Source organism: Lampetra planeri, chromosome 28, assembly GCF_965212315.1.
Source record: "Lampetra planeri chromosome 28, kcLamPlan1.2.h2, whole genome shotgun sequence".
NCBI lineage: Eukaryota > Metazoa > Chordata > Hyperoartia > Petromyzontiformes > Petromyzontidae > Lampetra > Lampetra planeri.
Genome location: NC_136134.1, coordinates 254590 through 281063, shown reverse-complemented (window position 1 = coordinate 281063; position 26474 = coordinate 254590). Strand labels below are relative to the sequence as shown.

The 26474-nt window shown below is 47.5% G+C and overlaps 1 protein-coding gene across 1 annotated transcript in view; it reads left to right on the top strand.

Moving 5' to 3' along the window:
* Window positions 1-26474, top strand: part of GIGYF2 (GRB10 interacting GYF protein 2) — a 133940-nt gene that overhangs the window by 105226 nt on the left and 2240 nt on the right. Inside the window, exons 24-29 of the mRNA XM_078607599.1 lie at window positions 8338-8457; window positions 11686-11889; window positions 13403-13635; window positions 14665-14822; window positions 23222-23406; window positions 23807-23966. Of these exons, the coding sequence (XP_078463725.1) occupies window positions 8338-8457; window positions 11686-11889; window positions 13403-13635; window positions 14665-14822; window positions 23222-23406; window positions 23807-23966 (1060 nt within the window). The remainder of the gene's footprint in view (window positions 1-8337; window positions 8458-11685; window positions 11890-13402; window positions 13636-14664; window positions 14823-23221; window positions 23407-23806; window positions 23967-26474) is intronic.

Sequence of the window (26474 nt, the reverse complement as noted above, 5' to 3'; positions counted from 1 at the left end):
TGGCCTTTGAAGCGAGGTGTGCACGCATCTGTGGAAGTGGGGGAACGGGTTTTCCCGCTCGTCTTTGTTTGCTCCCAAGTTGCCCCGTGTCTATTAAAAAAAAAATAGTATTTATGTTGGCTGAATTATTCTTAATATTAATTTTAATTTAAAAAAGGGGTATAGACACAACAGGACTCCCCTGGATCGCTGTCCTTCTCAGGACCGACCAGGGCAAGCCAGTGGCGTGGCCCCGAGAGCCCAGAGTCGATGTTCTTGTAAGAGCCGGTCTGGGGACTCAGGGTGCCGTAATCCCAGCTTAACCAGAGCTGGGTCAGCTAGCCTCCCCTAGCCTTAGTGGAGGACCTAGGAGTAGTCAAGCCGTGACAGAGATTGTGTGATCTCCCTGTTAGACGGGTGAAGGGGCCGATACCCCTTCGAGTGTTGTATATCTCGGCCTGTATTATACACTGTGGTTAATAAATAAGTGTGCCTCCGACTACGTCGTCCAAGTCTCCTGGAACCTACTACATTAGTATCTGCTGACTCTGCTGACTATATAGCAGTATCTGCTTACTCTAAAGCGGTATCTACTGACTCGAAGTAGCATCTACCGACTCTGCAGTAGTTTCTCCCGACTTTACAGTTGTATCTACTGAGCCCAATAGTAGCTGCTGACTATAGTCGTATATATTGACTCTATGAGAGCCTCCGGCCTTGCCTAGATGGCCCAGCCGGCCGAGGTAGCACCTTGGCAGGCAGGGGCTGGGCTGCTACCCCCCCCCCCCAACATCTCCCTACCTCTTCTTGGTTCTTTCGGTAAAGTCACGTAGAAGGGAAGTAATAAAATAATAAAAATTAAACATTATAAACTAATTCTCACGACGTTTCGGCCACAACGCAAGCAGCCGTCCTCAGGTGAAACCAGGTCTGTTGAGGCGACAGCGTCTGAATGAAAACAGCACATGTGCTTGGAGCATATATATAAGCTGGGTTGGAAGGGGGGGGGGGAAGGGCGCCTTGACAAAAGAATTTGCATATCAAGAAGAATTTAGCATATTTATGGGAAATGCAGGTGTGTGATTAGTACTACTTATGTCCGTGTATTATGCAGGATTAGCAGCATCCAAGGGAGGGGATATGGGAAATGCAGGTATGTGATTAGTGCTACTTTGCCCGTGCATTATGCAGGATTTGCAGCATCACAGGGAGGGGATAGGGGTAGCATTAATAAAGGGAAGAAGTGTTAATAGTATGTAGCTGCAGTAGCTAAAACCACCACGTAAACAACTAAAGTATAAACTACATAGTATCATCATTATACTAAATATACTCTAGAATAAGCTGAGTTACTAACAGTAAGTCATACATTACAATTCTACGTCGTAAAAAATATAATATGCTTCCATCTAAACTTTATTCTCTTACATCACACGAGTCTACACCGTACTATATGCTGCCATAGACAAACCCAACATTAAATTATATACTGTATTGCTATAAACCACCATTGTAATATTACACTATGTATTATTCTACCCACCCTAATGTATATCACACTGCTGTATATTCACTATACAATTACGATACTATATATTACTTTGTACATTGTATTAAGCATATACATTTTTATACTATTTGTTATTATACATTGTACCGTTTACCGTCGTGTGAAAGATACTAAGAGGAAGAAACAAAATATGTCAATGCAGCGGAGCAAAGAATCCATTCCCTGCGGAGAATACAATGCCAGTGAGTGGAACGCGGTCTGAAAGTCACCGTAAACTTGAACACAATCAGTTAAGATCCGAAATGGTTTATTACGTCTTTCCAATGATTGCTAAGCCAGAATCCATCTTCTCGGTTGAAATTGTCTCTGTGTTTGTATATGTGGATCGCCTCATTGAACGAATCTCTCATGGTAGCCAGATGGCTTGCAGAGATCCTCTGTCTTGGAGAAGTCAATATCATGTGAGCCCACTGAATTGTAACAGTGATCTGCCACGGCTGAGGTGTTTGTCCTACCGTGTTTCAAGTCTGCTTTATGTTCACGGATGCTGTCCGAGACATGTCGTTTGGTTTCTCCAATGTAACTCCTACCACAGAGGCAACTTAGTTTGTAGACGCCAGGGTACTGTATGTCTGGAACCACATCTTTTACAGACGGGACCAGATCACGGATTTTATGTACTGTGTTGAATCGGACCTGGATCTTGTGTTTTATCAGGATTTTGGAGATCTGTTTTGTGACCCCAGCAATGTAGGGTAAGGTGATGGTCTTGAAAGGCTCCTCAACGGGATCCTTCTTGATGGTTGGAGTGATGACTTTGCGGATTGTGTAGTCGGAGTAACCATTAGCCTTAAGAGCTTGGCGTACGTGTTTGAGTTCACTGGCAATGTGTTCCTGGTCGGATATGCATTGGGCTCTATGGTATAGAGTCTTGATGAGGGAATTCTTCTGGGATGGATGGTGGTGGGAATCCGGTTTTAGGTAAGCATCCGTATGGGTGGCTTTCCTGTAGACAGAGTGGCTCATTGAACCATCAGGTCTCCTTTTAATTAGGACATCCAAAAAGGGTAGCTTGCCATCTTTTTCGATTTCCATGGTGAATCTGATGGCTGGGTGTATGGAATTGATTTGGTCGAGAAATTGGTCTAGAGCAGGCCGGCCATGTGGCCAGATGACAAAAGTGTCATCTACGTACCTCTTCCATAAGGTCGGGCGTAGAGTGGCAGTCTGGATGGCGTCAGTCTCAAATTTCTCCATGAAAATGTTGGCTACAACCGGAGATAAGGGGGAGCCCATTGGGGTGCCCTCAGTTTGCTTGTAGAAAGTTCCATTCCAGGTGAAGTATGTATTGGTTAAGCAGTGTCTCACCAGGGGGGGTACCCCAGTATTCAGTCCTTGATGAACCAAGTCTTCAATGATTGCGATGGTGTCAGGTACAGGAACTTTGGTGAATAAGGAAACCACATCAAAACTGACAAGCAGGTCATCTGGGGACAGGGAAATCCCCTTGATTGTCGATACCAGGTCGGTAGAGTTTAGTACCGCAGAGGTGGTTTTTCCAGTGAAAAGCCGTAGGATTTCAGACAAAAAACGAGCCAGTTTGTAGGTGTGGGAGTTGATAGTAGAGACAATGGGACGAAGAGGTGTATCTTCTTTATGTATCTTTGGTAAGCCGTATAATCTTGGTGGCCTGGCTGCAGAAGGTTTCATCGAGAACTGTTTGGTCTGATCAATTAATGCGGTTGAAGCAGAAATGATGTTGTTGGTTTTAGTGACGAGGCTGTTGGTGGGGTCTCTTTTTATTGTTGTATAGCTGCCATCGTTGAGTAGTTCTTGAATTTTGTTGTTGTATTCTATTTTGTCCATGATGACAGTGGAATTGCCTTTGTCGGCTGAGAGGATAACAATGTCATCCCTCTTTTTCAATTGAGCTAATTCAAAACGCTCATCTTTGCTGATGTTGCTAGCAGGCATCTTAGCGTTTTTGAGGGTTGCAGAGATTTCAGATCTTGCTACGCCTGCAGCGATGTGACTCAGGCCCTTGAGAACTACATCTACTCGGGCAATTATATCATTAACTGGTATGTGTCTAGGTGTGACTGCAAAGTTTAGTTTTTTAGCTAAAACGGATTTCAGACCTTCAGACATAGAACTGTTACTGCGATTAATTACGACTTTGTTAACGTCTAGCTTTTCAATGTGTGGGTCCGGTCTCTTGTTTGAGAGGCGGTTGAATTTTGAAATCAAGTTGTCCTTACATTTGGTCGACATAGCGGCAGCTGAAGAGGCAGTCATTTTGTCTACATGTTCCCAATCCGATGTGGACATTGTTGCACTCAAAGATAAGTGTGATTTGTAGAGTGTCTTGTCTAACTGATCTAGATCGGTGCGCGTAAGTCTGATTTTCTCTGAGATAAGAGCTAAGCTAGTTCTAGAAAGAATTCGTTTAGCATTAGAAGAAGTTACAGCAGCAGATGTTAGTGTAAATGCGTTTGGTATTACCTTAGAGTCGCGGCATCTTTTCAGAAAGGTGAGAGACTCGATTAGCTGAGCCTTCTTATCACGGAGCTTGTTGAAGGATCTCAAAGTTATGTGGAATCCCTCCCCGTAGAGGCGGTTAAATTTCGATTTAAAGCTTTCGTGACTGCAGGGATTCATCTTCTTGGTTCTTTCGGTAAAGTCACGTAGAAGGGAAGTAATAAAATAATAAAAATAAAACATAATAAAATAATTCTCACGACGTTTCGGCCACAACGCAAGCAGCCGTCCTCAGGTGAAACCAGGTCTGTCGAGGCGACAGCGTCTGAATGAAAACAGCACACGTGCTTGGAGCATATATATAAGCTGGGTTGGAAGGGGGGGGGGGGAAGGGCGCCTTGATAAAATAATTTGCATATCAAGAGCAATTTAGCATATTTATGGGAAATGCAGGTATGTGATTAGTACTACTAATAACAAATAGTATAAAAATGTATATGCTTAATGCAATGTACAAAGTAATATATATTATCGTAATTGTATAGTGAATATACAGCAGTGTGATATACATTAGGGTGGGTAGAATAATACATAGTGTAATATTACAATGGATAAGGTGGTTTATAGCAATACAGCCGGAGATAAGGGGGAGCCCATTGGGGTGCCCTCAGTTTGCTTGTAGAAAGTTCCATTCCAGGTGAAGTATGTATTGGTTAAGCAGTGTCTCACCAGGGGGGGTACCCCAGTATTCAGTCCTTGATGAACCAAGTCTTCAATGATTGCGATGGTGTCAGGTACAGGAACTTTGGTGAATAAGGAAACCACATCAAAACTGACAAGCAGGTCATCTGGGGACAGGGAAATCCCCTTGATTGTCGATACCAGGTCGGTAGAGTTTAGTACCGCAGAGGTGGTTTTTCCAGTGAAAAGCCGTAGGATTTCAGACAAAAAACGAGCCAGTTTGTAGGTGTGGGAGTTGATAGTAGAGACAATGGGACGAAGAGGTGTATCTTCTTTATGTATCTTTGGTAAGCCGTATAATCTTGGTGGCCTGGCTGCAGAAGGTTTCATCGAGAACTGTTTGGTCTGATCAATTAATGCGGTTGAAGCAGAAATGATGTTGTTGGTTTTAGTGACGAGGCTGTTGGTGGGGTCTCTTTTTATTGTTGTATAGCTGCCATCGTTGAGTAGTTCTTGAATTTTGTTGTTGTATTCTATTTTGTCCATGATGACAGTGGAATTGCCTTTGTCGGCTGAGAGGATAACAATGTCATCCCTCTTTTTCAATTGAGCTAATTCAAAACGCTCATCTTTGCTGATGTTGCTAGCAGGCATCTTAGCGTTTTTGAGGGTTGCAGAGATTTCAGATCTTGCTACGCCTGCAGCGATGTGACTCAGGCCCTTGAGAACTACATCTACTCGGGCAATTATATCATTAACTGGTATGTGTCTAGGTGTGACTGCAAAGTTTAGTTTTTTAGCTAAAACGGATTTCAGACCTTCAGACATAGAACTGTTACTGCGATTAATTACGACTTTGTTAACGTCTAGCTTTTCAATGTGTGGGTCCGGTCTCTTGTTTGAGAGGCGGTTGAATTTTGAAATCAAGTTGTCCTTACATTTGGTCGACATAGCGGCAGCTGAAGAGGCAGTCATTTTGTCTACATGTTCCCAATCCGATGTGGACATTGTTGCACTCAAAGATAAGTGTGATTTGTAGAGTGTCTTGTCTAACTGATCTAGATCGGTGCGCGTAAGTCTGATTTTCTCTGAGATAAGAGCTAAGCTAGTTCTAGAAAGAATTCGTTTAGCATTAGAAGAAGTTACAGCAGCAGATGTTAGTGTAAATGCGTTTGGTATTACCTTAGAGTCGCGGCATCTTTTCAGAAAGGTGAGAGACTCGATTAGCTGAGCCTTCTTATCACGGAGCTTGTTGAAGGATCTCAAAGTTATGTGGAATCCCTCCCCGTAGAGGCGGTTAAATTTCGATTTAAAGCTTTCGTGACTGCAGGGATTCATCTTCTTGGTTCTTTCGGTAAAGTCACGTAGAAGGGAAGTAATAAAATAATAAAAATAAAACATAATAAAATAATTCTCACGACGTTTCGGCCACAACGCAAGCAGCCGTCCTCAGGTGAAACCAGGTCTGTCGAGGCGACAGCGTCTGAATGAAAACAGCACACGTGCTTGGAGCATATATATAAGCTGGGTTGGAAGGGGGGGGGGGGAAGGGCGCCTTGATAAAATAATTTGCATATCAAGAGCAATTTAGCATATTTATGGGAAATGCAGGTATGTGATTAGTACTACTAATAACAAATAGTATAAAAATGTATATGCTTAATGCAATGTACAAAGTAATATATATTATCGTAATTGTATAGTGAATATACAGCAGTGTGATATACATTAGGGTGGGTAGAATAATACATAGTGTAATATTACAATGGATAAGGTGGTTTATAGCAATACAGTATATAATTTAATGTTGGGTTTGTCTATGGCAGTATATAGTACGGTGTAGACTCGTGTGATGTAAGAGAATAAAGTTTAGATATGGAAGCATATTATATTTTTTACGACGTAGAATTGTAATGTATTACTTACTGTTAGTAACTCAGCTTATTGTAGAGTATATTTAGTATAATGATGATACTATGTAATTTATACTTTAGTTGTTTACGTGGTGGCTTTAGTTACTGCAGCTACATACTATTAACACTTCTTCCCTTTATTAATGCTACCCCTATCCCCTCCCTGTGATGCTGCTAATGCTGCATAATGCACGGGCAAAGTAGCACTAATCACATACCTGCATTTCCCATATCCCCTCCCTTGGATGCTGCTAATCCTGCATAATGCACGGACATAAGTAGTACTAATCACATACCTGCATTTCCCATATCCCCTCCCTTGGATGCTGCTAATCCTGCATAATACACGGACATAAGTAGTACTAATCACATACCTGCATTCCCATAAATATGCTAAATTCCTCTTGATATGCAAATTATTTTGTTAAGGCGCCCTTTCCCCCCTTCCCCTTCCAACCCGGCTTATATATATGCTCCAAGCACGTGTGCTGTTTTCATTCAGACGCTGTCGCCTTGACAGACCTGGTTTCACCTGAGGACGGCTGCTTGCGTTGTGGCCGAAACGTCGTGAGAATTATTTTATTATGTTTTATTTTTATTATTTTATTACTTCCCTTCTACGTGACTTTACCGAAAGAACCAAGAAGATGAATCCCTGCAGTCATGAAAGCTTTAAATCGAAATCCCCCTACCTGCTCTACAGTAATAGTATCTAAGGGCTATAATAGTATCTACCGACCCTACAGTAGTAAGTGCACACATTGGGGTGGGGGGGAGAAGAGGACATGACGCTTTGAATAATATTCCTCAGCGTTGTGTGTGGTTTTTTGCATTTTTTATGCGAATTAGATTTCCCCCCTCCCACCACCGATCGCGTGTGCGTTGCTAGGGCAACCACGGGTCAGCTTTCTCGCGCATGCGCAGATGCGTGCGTTGGCGCGTGCTTTGTGTAGTAATATAATAATAAATAGTACTAAACTGTTATTTTCGACTCTTGAGTTACATTCACTAACACAGCCACCGTTAGCTGTGTTAGTAAATGGCGGCTTGCCATCCTTTTCCACCTCTGTGTGGCGATGGCTTTTTCCGAGCTCTCTCGGAGCTTACATTTACAAGCAAATTTCTTACATTGACATGCTAATCTCTCAAAATACAATGGCCACCCCCACAGCTTAGATTCTGAGTTACATTCACTAACACAGCCACCATTAGCTGTGTTTGCAAATGACGGCTTGCCATCCTTTTCCACCTCCATGTGGCGATGGCTCTTTCCTAGCTCTCTCCGAGCTTACATTTACAAGCATCTCTAAACCTTTGTAAACAGCTCTTTGATTGGGGTAGTAGACCTACTGCCGGTTACGGAGACCTCTCCTACATTAACATTAGCTGTCCCGCCCATCTCTAAACCTTTATAAACAGCCTGCCTCAGCAGCTTTCCCCCTCTTTTTTCACCTGATGACGATTGCTTGTGTTGCGATCAAAAAGTCGTGATATTGTTATTATTTATTATTATTATTCTATCTACGTGGCTTTACCGAAAGACCCAAGGAATACCCAACTAGGAATTTTAATTATATCTCCCAATTGCGAGCTGCTTGTTCTGCCACTGAGCCAGCTGGTCACATGGTCAACTGAGCTCTAAATATTATACAATAACTTGTCCTCGATGGGTGCCAGTTATGTGAAATTAAGTTGTTGTTTTGAAACTTAAGTGTTGCCAAGAAATCGAGTGAATGTTTTAACGCACGGAACACGCGCACATTCTTCTGTCTTCAGCTGCCCTCGTCGTCCACGTGGGGGCAGCAGGTGCCAGCCATGAGCAGCCAGCAGTCGTCGCTCTCCCTCGCCGAAATCCAAAAGATCGAGGAGGAGCGAGAAAAGCAACTGCGGGAGGAAGTACGTTCCCGTGTTTTAATGTGCATCACCATCAGTTTTCTTACATGATAGTGCAATGCAGTAGTGGTTCCCTACCTGCAGTTCGCATGGCCGTTGGGAGTGCTCTGCAGAACCGTTGCGGATGCTATTTTTTTACAAAACCTATTATGTTATGAGTATGTGGTGGTCTGCAAAATTTTTTTGAGGGTCGACATTGGTCTGCAGGTCCAAAGATGTTGGGAACCAATGCACTATAGCACAGGTAACAACACATTGGTAAATAACTCCACTGCTTTGAAAATAAATTGTTTCATTGGCAATGTTTTGGGCAGTGGACCTTCTTCACAACACAGAGAGAGTGTTAAGGATGATTGTGTTGATTGTTTTAATTTTTGTGCACCACAACCAATGGTGTATTATCAAATAAAGTATACTCTCCTATACTTTTCGTATTATAGGTGACTATCAGGAAGTACTTAAAAAACCGTCCAAGGACGGGTATGTTGCAGTAAATCTGAAACTTGCAAGCGAAAAGCAGACCGCGACGGAATATTCTTTGCATTAATGAGTGTGCAATTTATAAGGGCACGGTGACACAGACCTATTTCATTTTAAGGTTATCCCTTGTTCATTATGATGTCCTTTTTAGTTTGATGTCTCAATAGCGTTACGGAAATTGCATGACATGAGGGTTCTGAATTTGTAGTGAGGGTTGTAAGTTGGTACCAAGGAGGGGGGAGGAGGCGCCGCGTCCCCCCCCATGTGGAGTGTCGTCAGCCGCTAATTATTATGAATGGGTGGGGGGGTGTCCATTTGGTGGACATCACCTTATAATGATTATTAATAAGGGGGGTTGTTCGATGTGGAGTGATGTCACCTGTCCATGTGGAGGACGTAACCTGTTATTGATTATTAATGAGGGGGCTGGTCGACGTGGAGTGACGTTACGAGCGTTGCACACATGCATTATTAGCTCATTATAGTCTTCTTTCTTTGTTTTTTTTATATAAAAGTCTCCGCGCGGGCTTGAGATCCACATCTCCATCTCGCGCGCCGTGTGCGTATGGCGTCAGTGCCCTTTAATCCCCTACTGTAAAGTCAGATACTACTATAGAGTCACTAGATAATACTAACTCTATTGCCCATGTTGTTTGCGCTACACAAGCTCACTTTCCCCCAACTCCCCCTTTGTTTTGCTTCTGCATTAGCGCACTGCTTCCGCAGCTCGTGTTGCTTGCACAGCTCTTTCCCCCGCCCACTCACTTTTAAACCCTTATAAGCAGCTCCATTTGGAGGCTTGTCCCCTCTTTTCTGTCCACCTGATGAAAACCGCTTGTGTTGCGGTCGAAACGTCGTGGGTTTTTTGCTTTTATTATTTTCAATTTATTTTTATTTCTAATTTGTAATTTTATTTTACTATTTTTATTGTGGGTTTTTTGCTTTTATTATTTTCAATTGATTATTTTATTTTAATTCTTTTAATTAATTCTTTTTTATTTTAATTGAATTTTTTTTTGATTTTTTGTTATCTATTTACATGACTTTACCGAAAGAACCAAGAATAAGAATGTTATTTTTTTTAATTTAAAGCTTTTGTGACTGCAGGGATTCATATTCTTGGTTCTTTCGATGCCCAATGCATCTCTGATCAGGAACACATTGCCAATTAACTCAAGCACGTACACCAAGCTCTTAAGGCTAATGGTTACTCCGACTACACAATCCGCAAAGCCATCACTCCAACCATGAAGAAGGACCCTCTTGAGCCATTTAAAACCATCACCTTACCCTACATTCCGGGGATCACAAAAAAGATCTCCAAAATCTTGAATAAACACAAGATCCAGGTCCGATTCAACACATTACATAACATTTGTGATCTGGTTTCCGTATGTCTACAAACTGAGTTGCCTCTGTGGTAGTAGTTACATTGGAGAAACCAAACGACATGTCTCTGACCGCATCCGTGAGTACAAAGCAGACCTAAAACACGGTAGGACCAACACCTCGGCCGTGGCAGATCACTGTTATAATTCAGTGGGCTCACATGACATTGACTTCTCCAAGACAGAGGTTTTCTGCAAGCCATCTGGCTACCATGAGAGATTCGTTCATGAGGCTATCCACATATACAAATACAGAGACAATTTCAACCGATAAGATGGATTCTGACTTAGCAATCATTGGAAGGATTTGATAAACCATTTCGGGTCTTAATTGATTGTGTTCACGCTTACGGTGACTTTCAGACCGGATTCCTTTTTCATTCTCCCCCCTCCTTTTTTCCGAACATAGATGAACTCGTCCATCTGGCCAACTGCCAAATCGCTGTCCGTGGTGCTGACGTTAGGAAAAACCACCACTTTTTTCAAATATTTTTGCTATGGATTTCACACCTGATGATTGCTTGTGTTGCAGTGGAAACGTCGTGAAAATTTTTGTTTTATATTTTTATTATTTCCCTTCTACGTCACTTTACCGAAAGAACCAAGATAAGAATGTTAGTGTTAAGCACTTCTTCTCTTTGAGAAATTGTATAAGGGGCTATCCATTTAGTACGTACGCAAAAATCTGTCAACTTAACCCCTCCCCCCCTCCCTGTACGCATGTGTACTTTTTACACCCCCCCCCCCACCTGCGTACGTACGCTTGACGCACCCCCCCCCCCCCGAATCCTATAGAACGGCCAATGTTTAATGCATGCAAAAACGATCAAGGATATTAACGTGTTTAAGCAAACAGTCCACCGCCGGACTATCTAACTCATTTGAAGGCCAACGTAGACATTATTATCTTATTATCGAGGCTTCACCCCCCCACCCCGCGTTTCCTATGCGTACGTACATTGTCAGTAGACCCCCAATACTCAAGCGTACGCATTTGAGTTAACCCCCCTCCATGCGTACGTACTAAATGGATGGCCCCTAAATTGAGGGTACCAAATAAACAATGGCAGCCACTGTCATGGTGTAATGTCCATTACCCTGGACTTGCAGTTCTCTCTCCACCTAGCGGTATACATGGTATGACATCGTTCATTAATCGGCATATTGTTTGTGGTGGAGTAAAGTGTGGGTATGCCCGCCTCTTCCAACAGGTCTGGCCAACGTGGAAGATTAGACCTCGAGTTTTGGCTAAGGGCCACCTTACCAGCAGTGGCATAAGCAAGTGATTGCGGGGCTGGAGGGGGGCCACGTTGAAGTTTTTTTTTACCAAATGAACAATCTTCAATCTTGTTTTCGCTCACAGCAACGCCGACAGCAAGATTTGATCAAGACATTGCAACAGCAGCAACAGCAACAGCAGCAGAAACCCGTCGGGTGGAACAACGTGAGCAAGGCCGGCTTGTCGGCCAAGTCTCTGCTGGAGATTCAGCAGGAGGAAGCCCGGCATGTGCAGAAGCAACAGCAGCAGCAACGGGCGCAGGCACAGGCCCAAGCTCAGGCACGCGCAGTAAGAAATTGCAACATTTAATGCACTTGTCTACCCAGAAAAGTCTCACCGGATCTTGAGTGTCCTGCTACATTTTTGACAGGAGGTGTTGATGATTGCTATATGTTTTCAATTAATTGATTGGCGGTGTAATTTGGCGATTTTGGACCTTGGCACCAGCAAGCAATGGCTTACTCTTCTTCCAATTACGTCATGGGATCGTTAACATCCACTGCGAAGCGGACAGCCGTCGTATTTTGCGGTTAATACAAACTGCAGTATTAACCAGGGCGGCTTGCCAGTTCCACACCGCTAACCTCTGCAACAAGCGGTGAGCGAATTGCCGCTGGGTCATAGTTCTGCTCATACAGCGATGCTGTCATAGATGATGCCCACGTTCTCATCACTCACGAGGGATGCATATTTATGTTGTTGTGGCCAATAGCTTTTATGCTACCACCATCCTCTTACCATTGCTTCTGCTACAGCTGTTGCAAAGCCAAGTCGAGATATAGAAGGCCTGTTCTTACAATGCCTCATGCTCTGGTTTCAACTGTTTTCCTTGGTCACCATTCTGTGTGCCACACCAATGGCTGTCCATAACCTACCTGTTACTTGCGCCAACTGTTTCTTGTTCATGGGGAGCAGTAGTGTAGCAGTTAGCGGTATGAACCCGGCGGTCTGAGTTGGATTCCTGCTCACGGCCACCACTACTGACAATTATCCGAACCAGTCCTGGGTCTCTCCTAGGTCGACTCGGCCTCAAATGAGTACCTGGTGCGTGGTGTAAACATCGCCACAAGGGAGACAAAGACGACCTGGCGTGGTGCTGGCCACCCACTCCCTCGTGTGCCGTACCGGCTTTCATAGCTACTCGCTCACAGCATTTTCCCCAACAGTCTGTTAAGGCTATACGGGGGATCTTTGTCTTTTTTTTCTTGCATATGTGCTCTTTCCCTCTCAACCTTCCTCCTCCTTCCCATGTAGCCTACAGTTTATTGCTTCTTTGTGTTATTCTGAATTTTCAAGTTGCCTACGCCGTCCTCCCGTAGAGATGTGTAGCATCCTAGACACAAATCCGTGTTTGAATGGGGAACCAGTCTTCTTATCGCCAGTTGCTTTGTTACAGGGCAGCCGCTGTTACTTCTGCATCTGGCAGCCATTTTTTCAACACTTAAGTTGACTCGATTCCTTCAAATGTATTTTATATATCAAAACATCACTCTGCTACACCGGAAAATATGTATGGGAAAAAAAATCCTTCTGATATCATTATTCCTCTATTTTACGAGCCTGCATCTTTAAAATAAAAAAAATGTTGCGGCTGAATCCATATTTGCTATGTTTGATTCACTCAAAATAATTTCCTTTGATTTATAATTGCTGTGTACAATTAATATTTCAGTCTTATTTGTAGCAGGCCTCCATTTAATTTCAAAAGACACCGATTGAGAAATGAATATTCTTTGTCAGTGCTGGTACGGCCGTTTCGCATTGCAGCGTGTGAAGGTTACCTTCCATCTGTCTTCCACAGCAACATTCAAGCGTCCCCATTAACAACGCTTCCGTGTGGGGGAACGTGAGTCCCGGTGGCTCCTCTAACCCGTGGGGTTCTGACGTGAGCAATCTGTGGGGGGGGGCTGGTGCTGGCACCATCCAAGAAAAGAAATCTCCCAACATTGGCTTCTGGGACGACGCTGTGAAGGAGCTGGGCCCGCCGGTGCGCAATGTCAACATGAAGACCAGCAAGAGCAGTCCTTCGCTCGGGTAGCGCTCGCGCACGCACATGAACGCGCGCACGCTCGCGCCGCCCACTGGCGAGAGCGCACCGAAGCAAAGTCCACAGCGCACGTAGCACTGTTACCACGGTCACTCGTTAATTCTTGCACCCATGTTAAGGACCCGGTCTACCAGACATTGACTGTTTCCTCTCATTCATACTGCATTCAACCACTAAACTGCAGGTCACAACTACACTGTCACTCATCCACTCACTACACTGCAGGCCACTTCACTTCTCTTTCCCCTCGCACTGCTCCACTGGAATTTCCTCCCACTGTCTCTTTTTCCAAGCTCTTATAACGACCTTCATCAATTCAAGAAATGTATAGCCTACCTATTGTTGCTGGCCACTTAACTTTTTGAGCCTTGTGATAAAAACAAAAATCACAGGTCTGAGTTGTTTGGTTTCTTATCAAGGTGCCCTTTCTGTTTCTCAGTGTAATTCCCTGCATGTATCTCTCCTTGCTTCTTTGTGCATTTTCCATAATTTATTTTGTTTTATTTGTCATTGTCCATGTGTTTGATCCACTTGTGGTAGCTGGCGGCCTGCACTGATTGAAGCGTTCTTCTTCACGTGCATCAAATAATGATTAACAAAATTGCTTTGGGTTTCACAAAGTGCTCTTCAAAGGTCTGGTTCATCTCATAGTTTAAATGTATCAAGTGATATCAATCTGCCTTCAGTCATTGCTCTACAGCCTGCAGTCATATTCTGTTGTTTTTTTAGTCATGTGTCTGGATGAGTTATGTTTAACGAACTTGTTGCACGTAAATTTATTTTTGCTTATGTTTATTGTGAATCCTGTTTTCCCAATACTTTTTTTGTCATGAAGGGTCCTGGCAAAGAGCAATAAGTGTGTGTGTGTTTTGCCTATGGGGGGAAACCAGATAACCTGGAGGAAACCAATTTGAAAAGGGGGTAGAGCACCACACAGAGAGGCACCCGAGTCGGGGTTAAATTAAATATTTTAACATTCGTAATCGTATGTTTTGTGTCTTCTCAATGTTGCCTAGTGAGTCGTATGGAATTCCGTCACGTCAAAGCAAAAAGAAAACGGAAGAAGAAGACAAGCTGATGAAACTATTCCAGGGAGTGAACAAGGCCCAAGACGGATTCACTCAGTGGTGCGAGCAAATGCTGCATGCTCTCAACACTTCCAACAACCTCGATGGTAAGAACGGGCACCTGCATACATTTCGTTTTCAGCAAAATCTCGGCTAATAGGGCGGAGTCCTAATGTATGTTGAACTTCTTTTGCACCATACGCAGTCAACCGTGCTATTTGGAGGTATGGGGTAAGGACCACAAACTAAACACTACAACTTGCAATGATGTATAACGATAGTGCTAACAACTCTATATCCATCATTGGTGGCCGATACTCCAAGCACTGATCCATTTTTGTGGATCTTATTGGGCTCCACCAGAAAGCTATGACCAACGATGACCTCGATTTAACCATGTTTATTTCATCAGGGAAGCTACTTTATGTAACTAGATTCCGTTTCTTAACACTTTTTTCTCCTGTCCTGTTACACTGTTCTGTATATGTAACAAACGTGGAATTAAAATTTATAAAATAGAAACTTGCTATCATGTTTGATTAGTCTTGAATCCTGGCAACGACTAGGCCCGAGCGCAGGCTTGACCCATGTGCACACGCGGTACCAACGAGTTCCAACGAGGCCTGACTCAAGCGCCGCACTAATGCGAAATTAGGTACCAACGACCATCCACACAATTATCATTAAACGTTATGAAAATATACCATTGAAAGTAAGTCAGTGTGTACGTGTGTAATAAGAGAGCGCCATCTCCTGCATTATTGTGGGGGTTACATTTACAGACTGATACAGTCCACGGATTATCCATTGTAGGGTTTCTATCTGGGGGAAAGGTGATTGGGCGGATCTACCAGGGAAGTCTCTGGAACGTTCCCGAAGGTTCCAGGAGGGGCGTGGCCAGAGGCGGGGCTTAGCCTCCGGGTAGTGAATATAAGCCGGGGGTACAGCAACGTTAGGGGTCGGTGTTTGAAGATCGAAGAGGAGCTCCCCACCACTGCTGCCTCGACATCTCCACCTGCCACATGGCGGCTCGACCTCCAGCCGCTCCCTAGCGCTGCCAGCCAGCGGTGCATTAGCGAGCGAGGTGAGCGCCACGTGGCGCAGGGCAGTGCAGCCATGAGAGCAGGTCGACATCCGCAGAGAGAGAGAGAAGTGGCTGTACCGAAGATTAATAAATACCTTGAAATTATGTACCGTGTCAGAGCCACTTATTCCACTTGTATCGAACATCTCTTTCTGGCAATAAAACAGGTGTTAAGATGTTCAAACACCACATAGATATATTTTGCAAGGAATTAAGTCTGCATTAACCACACGTACTTGTGGTGAACATGCAAACAAACATGCTCTGATAATCTTAACACCTGTTTTATTGCCAGAAAGGGTAAAACCTATTCTTATTTTTCATACTTTGATAGTGGCAAAAAGGTCATATATAGCTGCACACCTCGAGATATCAATGGTTTGATACATGGATTGTCTTTGTACTCTTCGCCTTTTGGTGTTCTCTGGTCCGACACTGATGAGACTAGGCCATCAAGAAGGCTGTCTCTGGTGTAGGCTAATCCGTTTCAAAGACAATGGATATATTATCAGAGCATGTTTGTTTGCATGTTCAGTACAAGTGTAGTAATTACTCAGGAGGCTTGACGACGGGATCGGAGGCACACTTATTTATTAACACAACTTGTATACAGTTAGCGAGTATACACAGGACCTAAGGGGTAACGTCCCCTTACTCGGCTAACAGGGAGACACAACATCTAAGCCCTGCTAACCTAAGCCCAAGTCCTCCACTAGGGAGCTAGGGGAGGCTACCTGTCCCAGCCCTGGTCAAGCTGGGATCCGACCCCCTGAGTTCCCAGACCTGCTCGTCAGTCTGGGCTCTCGGGGCCACGCCACCGGCTTGCCCTGGTCGGCCCTGATAAGGACAGCGAGCCAGGGGAGCTCCAGGGCCTATTCTAGCTGGTCTTCCGTCTTCGCTGGTTAAAGCTGATACCTCGACCTCGAGCCCTCCGGCTCACCCCCTCTTATAGTCCGCGGCCCCCCCGGGAGGGGCCCGTGGGGGATGCAGGTGCGGACGTCGGTGTGGCCACCTCCTATGTGTACGGCCCTAACCACGCCCCTTGTGTTTGTTTGCCATCCGCTCCCATACACAATTACACCTCTACATCACCCCCCCCTGAACAGCTCGCAGCCGTCCCCGGCTGCAACAAAATCAGAATAAAGGTGCATGCCTCCCCAAAACCGTGTGTGCCTCGCGTAAATTTAACAAGAACAATAACAGTCATAACAACAACAACAACAGGAAACAGGTAGAAGAAGAAAGAGAAAAAAATAACCCGGCGCACCCTCCCGAATAAATACCCCATTCCGCAAACCCAACATATATACACGCGCTCCGGATGCCCCTCCCCCACTGTCCGCAAGGGCCCCCCAACGGCCGACCTCACAATAGTCTGCGCGTTTTGGCGCGCGTTCTCGCGGCGGGCCCGTCACAAGGGCTCGACCCGGCACGCTCAGTGGTGGTTGGTGACGGTCCGGGTGCAAGAGAGTCTGGCGTCGCTGCCGAGTGACCCCCGACCCCTCCGGGAGGGGTTGGCGGGCGTGGACCCGTCACTCCTGTTGCACCTGGAGATGGAACAGTTGATGTCATGTTAGGCGAGAGCAGCGACGTCGGGGAGTCGGCGGACCCCTCACACGTTTGGCCATGCGTGTGTGTGTGTGAACCACGGGCCGGCGCAATGAACGGTTTCAACCTTGAGGGGTGCACGTACCACCGACGCCTCCCCCATTTGACGCGAACACATTGCGGCCGTAAGACCTGTACGACCTCCACTGGCCCCCGCCACGGCCGTACCAACTTTGACGAGGTTGCCAGTGGCACTTGGGGACAGTGCAACCATGCCCTGTCCCCTGGTTTCCATTTGAACACATGTACCCGCCCCAGCCGAAGCCTCTCGTTCGCCTTCTGGCGGAGTTCAGAATTTTGCACGGCCGCTTCCCGCGCCTCAGACAATTTGCTGATGTTAAATTTAACGTGTTCGGACAAGGTAGACTTCGCCTGAGGCGCCGAGAGCTTCAGCTGGGTCGTCACAGGGGGGTTAGCCTCGCGGCCATACATTAAAAAGAAAGGGGAAAATCCGGTGGCCGCATGGGGAGCCATCCTGTAGGCCTGCAACACACCGGCTATGCGAAGGTCCCAATCTGTCTGGGATTCGGACACCTGTTGGGACAGCATAGACGTGATGGTCCGATGCAGCCGTTCCACCATCCCGTCAGTTTGAGGGTGATACGGGGAGGTCCGAATTTTCTCCGTACCCAAGAGGTCGCACACCTCGCGGAGGAGTTTTCCCGAAAAATTCTTACCCTGGTCAGTAAGCAGCCGTTCCGGAGCACCTTTGTCGAGGACATAGCCCTGGACAAAGGCCTCCGCGATGGCTGCTGCCGACTGGTTGGCCAGGGGCCAGGCCATAGGCCATCTCGTGAAGTATTCGACCCCTGTCAATAAATACCTATTCCCCCTGGGTGTAGCGGGAAATGGCCCGAGTATGTCTAGCTCAACGAGCTCGTTAACCCGGGAAACCTTTATGGACTGCAGCGGAGGGTTGGACCCCCTAGCTGGTGGCTTTCGCTGCGCGCATTGCGTGCACGACCCCAGGAGATCCCCCACGTCCTTTGCCATGCCCGGCCAGAAGAAATCGAGCTGGAGCGTGGCAAAGGTCTTGTGAACCCCCAAGTGCAGAAGCCGCTCATGAACAGCCCATACCACCTTACCCCTCAATGCTGCAGGCACCACGAGCTGCTGGCGGCGGGTTTTTCCGTCCCAGTGCATTAAAAGACCCTGGAACAACCCCCACGAGTCAATGTTCGCCACCCCCTGCCCAACCCCCCCTGCGCGACGGCGCAGAGCGAGGAGGGAGGTGTCCTCCATTTGGAGGCGTCCCCATTCCGCGACCGACAACCCCAGCAACGAATCCCTCCCTTCTTGCTCGATAGGACCCGAAGCCGAATGCGCATCGGCGGCGGCCACGAGGACCGAATCGGTGGTGACGTTCGGGGGCCTACAACGCCCCGAACCCAGGAGGCAAGCGCACTCCGAAGTGGGTGGCAACCGTGACAGGGCGTCAGCGTTCGTGTGGCGGACGCCCTTACGATATGTGGTGACAAAGTCGTAGTCCTGGAGAATCTCCAACCATCGAGACAACTGGCCCGATGGTTGTTGAACCCGCAGAGCGTACTGTAGGGCCGCATGATCTGTACGGACGGTGAAACGCCGACCGTACAGATATGGGCGGTACTGCTGAATGAAATAAACAATTGCCAATAATTCCCGACGGGTAACGCAGTACCGTTGTTCCGCTGGAGACAGTACCCGACTACCGTAAGCCACCACATGCTCTACGCCCCCAATGAGTTGGGACAGCACGCCCCCGATGCCCGTGTTACTTGCATCTGTATCGAGCAAGAAGGGTTGTGAGAAGTCGGGGTAATTCAACGGCGGAGCCCCCACCAGGGCATTCCGGAGGGCGTGAAAAGCAGCCTCCTCCTCCAGCCCCCAATGAAACCTGACTCCCTTGGACGTCAAGGCATGCAATGGTTTCGCGATCGTAGCGAAGTCAGCCACAAACCGTCGATAGTACGACGCGAACCCAATGAAACTCCTGACCTCTCCCACCGAGGTGGGAGTCGGCCAGGAGCTGACGCATTCCGTTTTGGCGGGATCAGTGGATATCCCCGAGCGCCCAACAATGTGACCCAAATACCGCACCGATTCGCGGAGCAAATGGCACTTCTGCGGTTTAAATTTTAAATTGGCAGCCCGCATTTTGAGAAAAACAGCACGCAGCCTCTGGAGGTGTTCCTCGAAGGATTTGCTAAAGACGATGACATCGTCCAAGTAAATTAAACACGAATCCCATTGCAAGCCTGCCAAGACCAGTTCCATTAACCGCTGAAAAGTTGCCGGCGCAGAATGTAAGCCCATCGGCAAGCGGTTAAATTGGAAGAGACCTTGCGGTGTCCGAAAAGCAGTTTTAGGTTTTGATTCGTCATCCAGAGGAAGCTGCCAGAATCCAGATAGTAAATCGAGGGTGGAAAAGAATCGCGCCCCCGCCAAGGCATCGAGCGACTCATCCATTCGAGGAAGCGGGTACGCATCTGCCACAGAAATTTTGTTCAATCGCCGAAAGTCGACACAAAACCGCAGTGAGCCGTCGTGTTTTTTCACCAAAACGATCGGTGCGCCCCACGGGCTGTTGGAAGGGGAAATGATATCGGCGGCTAGCATGTCATCAACAGCCGATTTGACATGATCCTTTTCGGCGGGACTGAGCCGAAAGGGATTTTGGCGGATTGGCGCGCTGTCACCCGTGTCAATATGGTGTCGCAGCAATTTAGTACAACCAATATCAAATTTGTGTTTACTAAAAACGTCGGCAAATTCTTTCAGGAGAACTCGCAGCTGCGCACGCTGCGTGTCGGACAGATCCACAGATCCCGCGCAAAGTGCATCCAGCCATCCGTCATCACAGTCCGAATGCGGTCGCGACGGAGGATCGGTGGTTACCTGACCCACGAGTGGTTCCTCATAGGGCGCCGGCGTTGCGTGTGCAAGCACGGTCCCTTGAGGAACCACGGCCGTTCGCGATCCTACATTAAGGACTGCAATGAAGGGGTCCCCATCCCCTTTCACCATGGTCTGAGCCGCTAGCAAATCGGGTCCATTGACCCCGGCTCGAGATGGTCCCAACAAGACCCCCCGATCCGCAACCCCTTCAGCAAACGGCCGACGCAACCTAAGAGGGACGAGCATCTGAGCCCCCGGGGGTACGCGCACAGTTTTTGTCACGAGCGCCTGCACGGTGGCAAACGCCCGACGCTCCGTGGTGGGGGAAGACAAAAATGTAACACGTCGGCCCGATGGGAGCTCGATGCACCCCTGGTCAATCAAGATACGGATGGGCATTTTGGCCAAGAAATCCGTCCCCAACAGGCACGGAACCGCGAGTGAGGAGGAAACCAAAACAGGCCCGGATAATTTAATGTCTCCAATGCAAATTTTGGCGCGGATTTGCCCAATAATGCCCAGCGAGCCCCCGTTAGCAGCATAGCATGGCACGTCAACAGGGAGCAAGGGACGACTTTGAACGGGAAGGATGTTATAAATCAAATCAGATATAATGGTCGCCGATGCCCCTGTGTCAATTAAAATCCGCACCTCTACCCCATCAATATGACCGACCACAACCGATGATCCCGCCGACGCAGCAACGACACGATGGGCGAGCTCCGACCACTGACCCGGTTGGAGCGCTCGCCGCATTTCAGAACAATCGCGCGCGATGGGCGGCGATCTTCGAACCCTGTTCAGTTGAGCGCGTGAGTGTGTGTCGGATGTGTGCATGGGCCAAACGTGTGAGGTGCCACGACTCGCCGTATTTCTCTGCTGGAGCTTGGGTGGAGACGGCGTGGCGTCCTGACGAGGTGTCGCTCTGCGCTGACGGGGAGCCCGGCATCCTGACGCAACGTGGCCTTGCAGGCCACAGTTGTAGCAGCGTGTGAGCGCCCCAGATGGCCTGGGCTGCTCCTGGCGGCTCGGTCCATTCCGAGCCTGCGGTGCCGCCGATCTCCATTCCCCCCGCCGCTCCACCCCGCAGACCTCCTCTGATGGGAGGGCGGTGGCCGCCATGGCATGGCCGGCCACCCCCTTGGCAGCCTTGCGACGCAGGGACCGCAAGCCCCCGTGGATGTGGCGCGCGACCAGCAGGGACGACATCTCTCCGTCGTCTTGAGCCAAGACGGCGATGTCCAGCTCATCGGCGAGTAGCAGCAGCTTTTCAGCCACCATGGCGTCCACTCCCTCCTCGTCCATCCGCGGGAAAGCTGCCTTTGCCAGGGCCAGGAGAGCCGTTCGGAAGGCCAGGGGCGATTCGTTGGCGCCCCGATGCCGATCGTGGAACAGCTGCCTGCAGTCCGAAGGCGGCCCATAGACGGCTGACAGCAGCTGCAGCGCCAGGTGCAGCGTGGCGCGCTTTTCCTTAGGCGCCGAGGTGAGGGTAGCCAGGGCGTCGTCGTCCAGCATCGCCGGCAGCGCGCATAGTGCCTCAGCGTCCGTCCAGTTCGCCATCTCTTGATGAGCGATGAACCGCCTTTTGAAGCCGCCCCAATCTCCATCCGCTCCCACGAACTCCTTGAGAGGCGGCAGTCGCTGTTGTAAGGCGACGTCCGTGGCTGCGGATCTCGCTCCCTCGTTCCCAGCCGACGTTACAGTGTGGGCGGGCTGTGAGCATGGCATCGCCGGTCGCTCCGTTGTTGACGCGCTGGCCGGCGTTGATGATGTCACGGCTCGTGCTTGGCCCTCAGCAGTCACCTGACGCAGGCCGGCCCCGCCCTCTGCTCGCACTGTAGTGATGGCGGGAAATTTAACCGCGAGCCGCGTCGGGGTGGCGGGAAATGCCGGCGTGCGTCGGCTGCTGCCGTCTTCCCGCGCAGCCCCTCCAGCTCCCAGCCGCGTGATCTCCTCCAACACGGCGGCCGCGGCGTAGAGCAGCTCCGCCAGGCGGGAGTGAGCCAGCCGAAGTCCCTCGGCCGACGCATCCCCCCCCTCCTGTCGTAGCGGCGCGGGTGTACTCGGCCCCGGCTGCTCCGATCCGACCTCGGCCATCTCTGGTGGTGATTCGGCCGCGGTGTCCTCCCTCTCCGACTCCCTGGTACGTGTCGTCCCTCGTGTGTCCATCTTTGGACGTTTTACTTCTGACACCAGATGTAGTAATTACTCAGGAGGCTTGACGACGGGATCGGAGGCACACTTATTTATTAACACAACTTGTATACAGTTAGCGAGTATACACAGGACCTAAGGGGTAACGTCCCCTTACTCGGCTAACAGGGAGACACAACATCTAAGCCCCGCTAACCTAAGCCCAAGTCCTCCACTAGGGAGCTAGGGGAGGCTACCTGTCCCAGCCCTGGTCAAGCTGGGATCCGACCCCCTGAGTTCCCAGACCTGCTCGTCAGTTTGGGCTCTCGGGGCCACGCCACCGGCTTGCCCTGGTCGGCCCTGATAAGGACAGCGAGCCAGGGGAGCTCCGGGGCCTATTCTAGCTGGTCTTCCGTCTTCGCTGGTTAAAGCTGATACCTCGACCTCGAGCCCTCCGGCTCACCCCCTCTTATAGTCCGCGGCCCCCCCGGGAGGGGCCCGTGGGGGATGCAGGTGCGGACGTCGGTGTGGCCACCTCCTATGTGTACGGCCCTAACCACGCCCCTTGTGTTTGTTTGCCATCCGCTCCCATACACAATTACACCTCTACACAAGTATGTGTGGTTAATACAGACTTTATTCCTTGCAAAAGGTGTCTATTTGGTGTTTGAACATCTTCGTGTTTTAACAGGACTTTTCAATCAAATGTTAAAATAAATAAAATTACCAGATATTTTACATACGATTGATGCTTGCATCAACTGAAAATGTTTATTTAATGACGATATGTATCTCTTTCCGCAGTTCCTACATTTGTGTCATTCTTAAAAGAGGTGGAGTCTCCCTATGAGGTACACGACTACATCACAGCATACCTGGGAGAGACACCAGACGCCAAGGAGTTTGCCAAACAGTTTTTGGAGCGCCGTGCCAAACAGAAGCAAAACCATCAGCGCCAGCAGCAGCAGCAGCTGCATCAACAGCAGCAGGTGCTCCGTGCTGCCTCAACACAGACAGCAGACAATCGCAAAGCACATAACAAATATGCAATTCGGTAATTTATCAGTTATAACTTCACTCCTCCGGCCAGGTGGCTTGGCGTCAGAGCGAGTGGCAATTCCTGGTTGGGGGTTAATTCAGCCCACCAAACTCTCTGAGGTCGATACAATGAATATCACTTGAGGGGATTTCAAAAGTGGTTTTCATATGTATATACTTGCCACAGCGATAGGGATGTGGAATTTCCATCACTGGCATGGGGCTGTAAACGTTATATGAGCACTGGCTCAATCAATGCTCATCTGAGCATAACATCGTGTTGTTTAAAATATAAATCTTGAGCTCGTTAACTTAGTCTGCGCATTTTTACCCTTGCCACGTGTCTTTCAGGAGTCCGTGTGGGGTCTCCCACAGGGCGGTGGTGGTGGCAGCATGCCTTCGGCATATCAATGTGGCCACAGTGCGGCGCAGCAGGCCAGCTTCGAGGCCATGCAAGCCAGCAAGAAGAAAAAGAAACAGCGCATGGTCAGGGCAGACCCCAGTATTCTTGGTAACTGTTTTCAGCCATTTTCTTCATACAGCAATGCATTGTCTGCCAAGAGTGGCTTAAGTAACAGCATTACGGTCAATACCACATTGTTCTAAAATTGCTTAAGACACATTTCTCTTGACAGTTGCTGAAATGTTGAAAGTGGTTGTCAAATATTGAAGAATGAAAACGAAACTGTTAAGGCATATTCTTATGTGCAATTGTATTAACTATGTATAATGTAGGCTCTTTTTGATCACATTTTTATTCTTATATTTGTGTGCAATATAAACCTTTCATAATTACCCTAATATTCAACTACTTTTAACAAGGGGAGATTAACATTGGAGGGGTGGTAAATGAGCAAATAATGTGGAGAATGGCAGCCTCAAGAAACAACAGGAAATTGCTCTGTAGCTAGCCATCTGCAATTTCCGAATGCTCGCTGTGGGAGAAGCTGTCATTCCTCTGCCGGGAGCTGAACTGGTATCACCTGGACCTCTGAAATGCAAGAGGTCCCATAGACTCGTTGTGGCTATAATTACCACGAGAGGTGGACGACAGTTCTCTACTCGGCATAATTAAGTAAAGCAATGGAGTGGCTAATTTTTTGAGTCAAAGAATGGAGGAGCCCTAAAGGTGTGATTGTGGTGGTGCTGCTCATGAGGTTTGAAAGGCTCAGTCTGTTATGGGCTCACCTCCCTATCAACAAGAGGTGATGTTGGTTCCCTTTGCCACCACCAAACATGCCTATTACTTGAGGGATGCAGGCAAGGCTGATGACTCACATGAGGAGTCATATGACAGGTTTTTGCTTAAGTGGCTGCTCTGGACAATATTTTCTTAGCTGACCAATGCCTGAGTTGGCTATGTGGTGCTATCACTTGTTTGGAAGACATGGGCCAGAACAGCTCAGTAGCAAATTTCGATTTAAAGCTTTCGTGACTGCAGGGATTCATCTTCTTGGTTCTTTCGGTAAAGTCACGTAGAAGGGACAGACCTGTTCCTCACCTGAGGACGGTTGCTTGCGTTGTGGCCGAAACGTCTTGAGAATTATTTTATTTTCGGTAAAGTCACGTAGAAGGGAAGTAATAAAATTTTATTACTTCCCTTCTACGTGACTTTACCGAAAGAACCAAGAAGATGAATCCCTGCAGTCACGAAAGCTTTAAATCGAAATTATTTTATTATGTTTTATTTTTATTATTTTATTATTTCCCTTCTACGTGACTTTACCGAAAGAACCAAGAAGATGAGCTCAGTAGCAGGCTATTATTTTCAGTTTATGGGCTTGTAATTACCAACACACTTTTGTCACCAACACATCAAGACAAAAACTTAAGTGTATGCCAGGTCTAAGCAAGAATATATGCTGGACTACAGTGATGGAACAGCGAATATGAGTCCATGTCTTTGACACCAGGATCTACTGCGGAATCTATCCAGTTACCATCAACTTGTCATCTGTAAGATACACCTACCATTGTCAAACTGTTGGCGTGTCTACTTAGGGTGAGGTTCAGGCCTGTGGCTCATGTAGCCGTTATGGCTCACAGACCTCCCCAGAAACCCTGGTTGAAGGAGTAAGTGTTGAAGCTACCAAGAGAACGCAACATTCTTATTTTCAACATCCTATGCGTGAGAATGAGGAGGGGATTACTTCAGCCATCGCTCGGAGCTTTCAGACATCCGTTGCTGCACAAATGCAACAGAGCATTTGCTTAGTATGTCGCCATGAAATGAGTTCACGTACAAGAGCGAGGTGGATCGTGGCATCGTAAGACCATGAGAAATCGCAATGGTGCAACAAGGCCATCCAGCAGTGGCTGGACAATGGATTTTGATTATGATAGTAACAAGGTGATTATGCTACTAAACTGTGACGATGATGATTGTATGACACCCAGAAGTGGTCCGTGGGCATTACTTCATGACTCTTGTTACCTGCATCCATTCCACGGATAAGACGAGTGGACTGGAAGTATCTCTGTTATTCTCCATGTGCACCAGTGTACACTTGTTGAGTTTCATTTATCCACGGCTATCGATACGTATAAACTTCGTTGTGATTTACACATGATAGGATCTGTGAATAGTGACTCCCATGTTGCTGCAGATAGGAAGCGTTTCACCCTGTATTTATAAGCGTTTTAATTTTAGGACTGTCAGACAGGGTCCAATGAAGACTGCTTCTGACTAAGAAACCAAGTACACATTCTATTGACTTTCGGCTATACGCGATCTCTAACCATTAACGAGGTCTGGTGAGGGCCAGATGAGTTTAATGTGTTACACACATGGTCCTCTCTATAGTCGATACATTAGTCCCGTCATTCGGTCATCAGCAGCACTCGGTTGAAGGCCCAGAGAAAGTGCACCCCTGTCGTGTTTTTGTATTGTTTTTTGTAACGTTCTTATCTCCCCCCCTTACTGGATATCTGTGAAAAAGAGCTTTATAGCTCATCGGATTCCTCCAGTATAAATAAATCTGATTCTGATAATAGGACGGGCAGATGTCATCCCACAGGG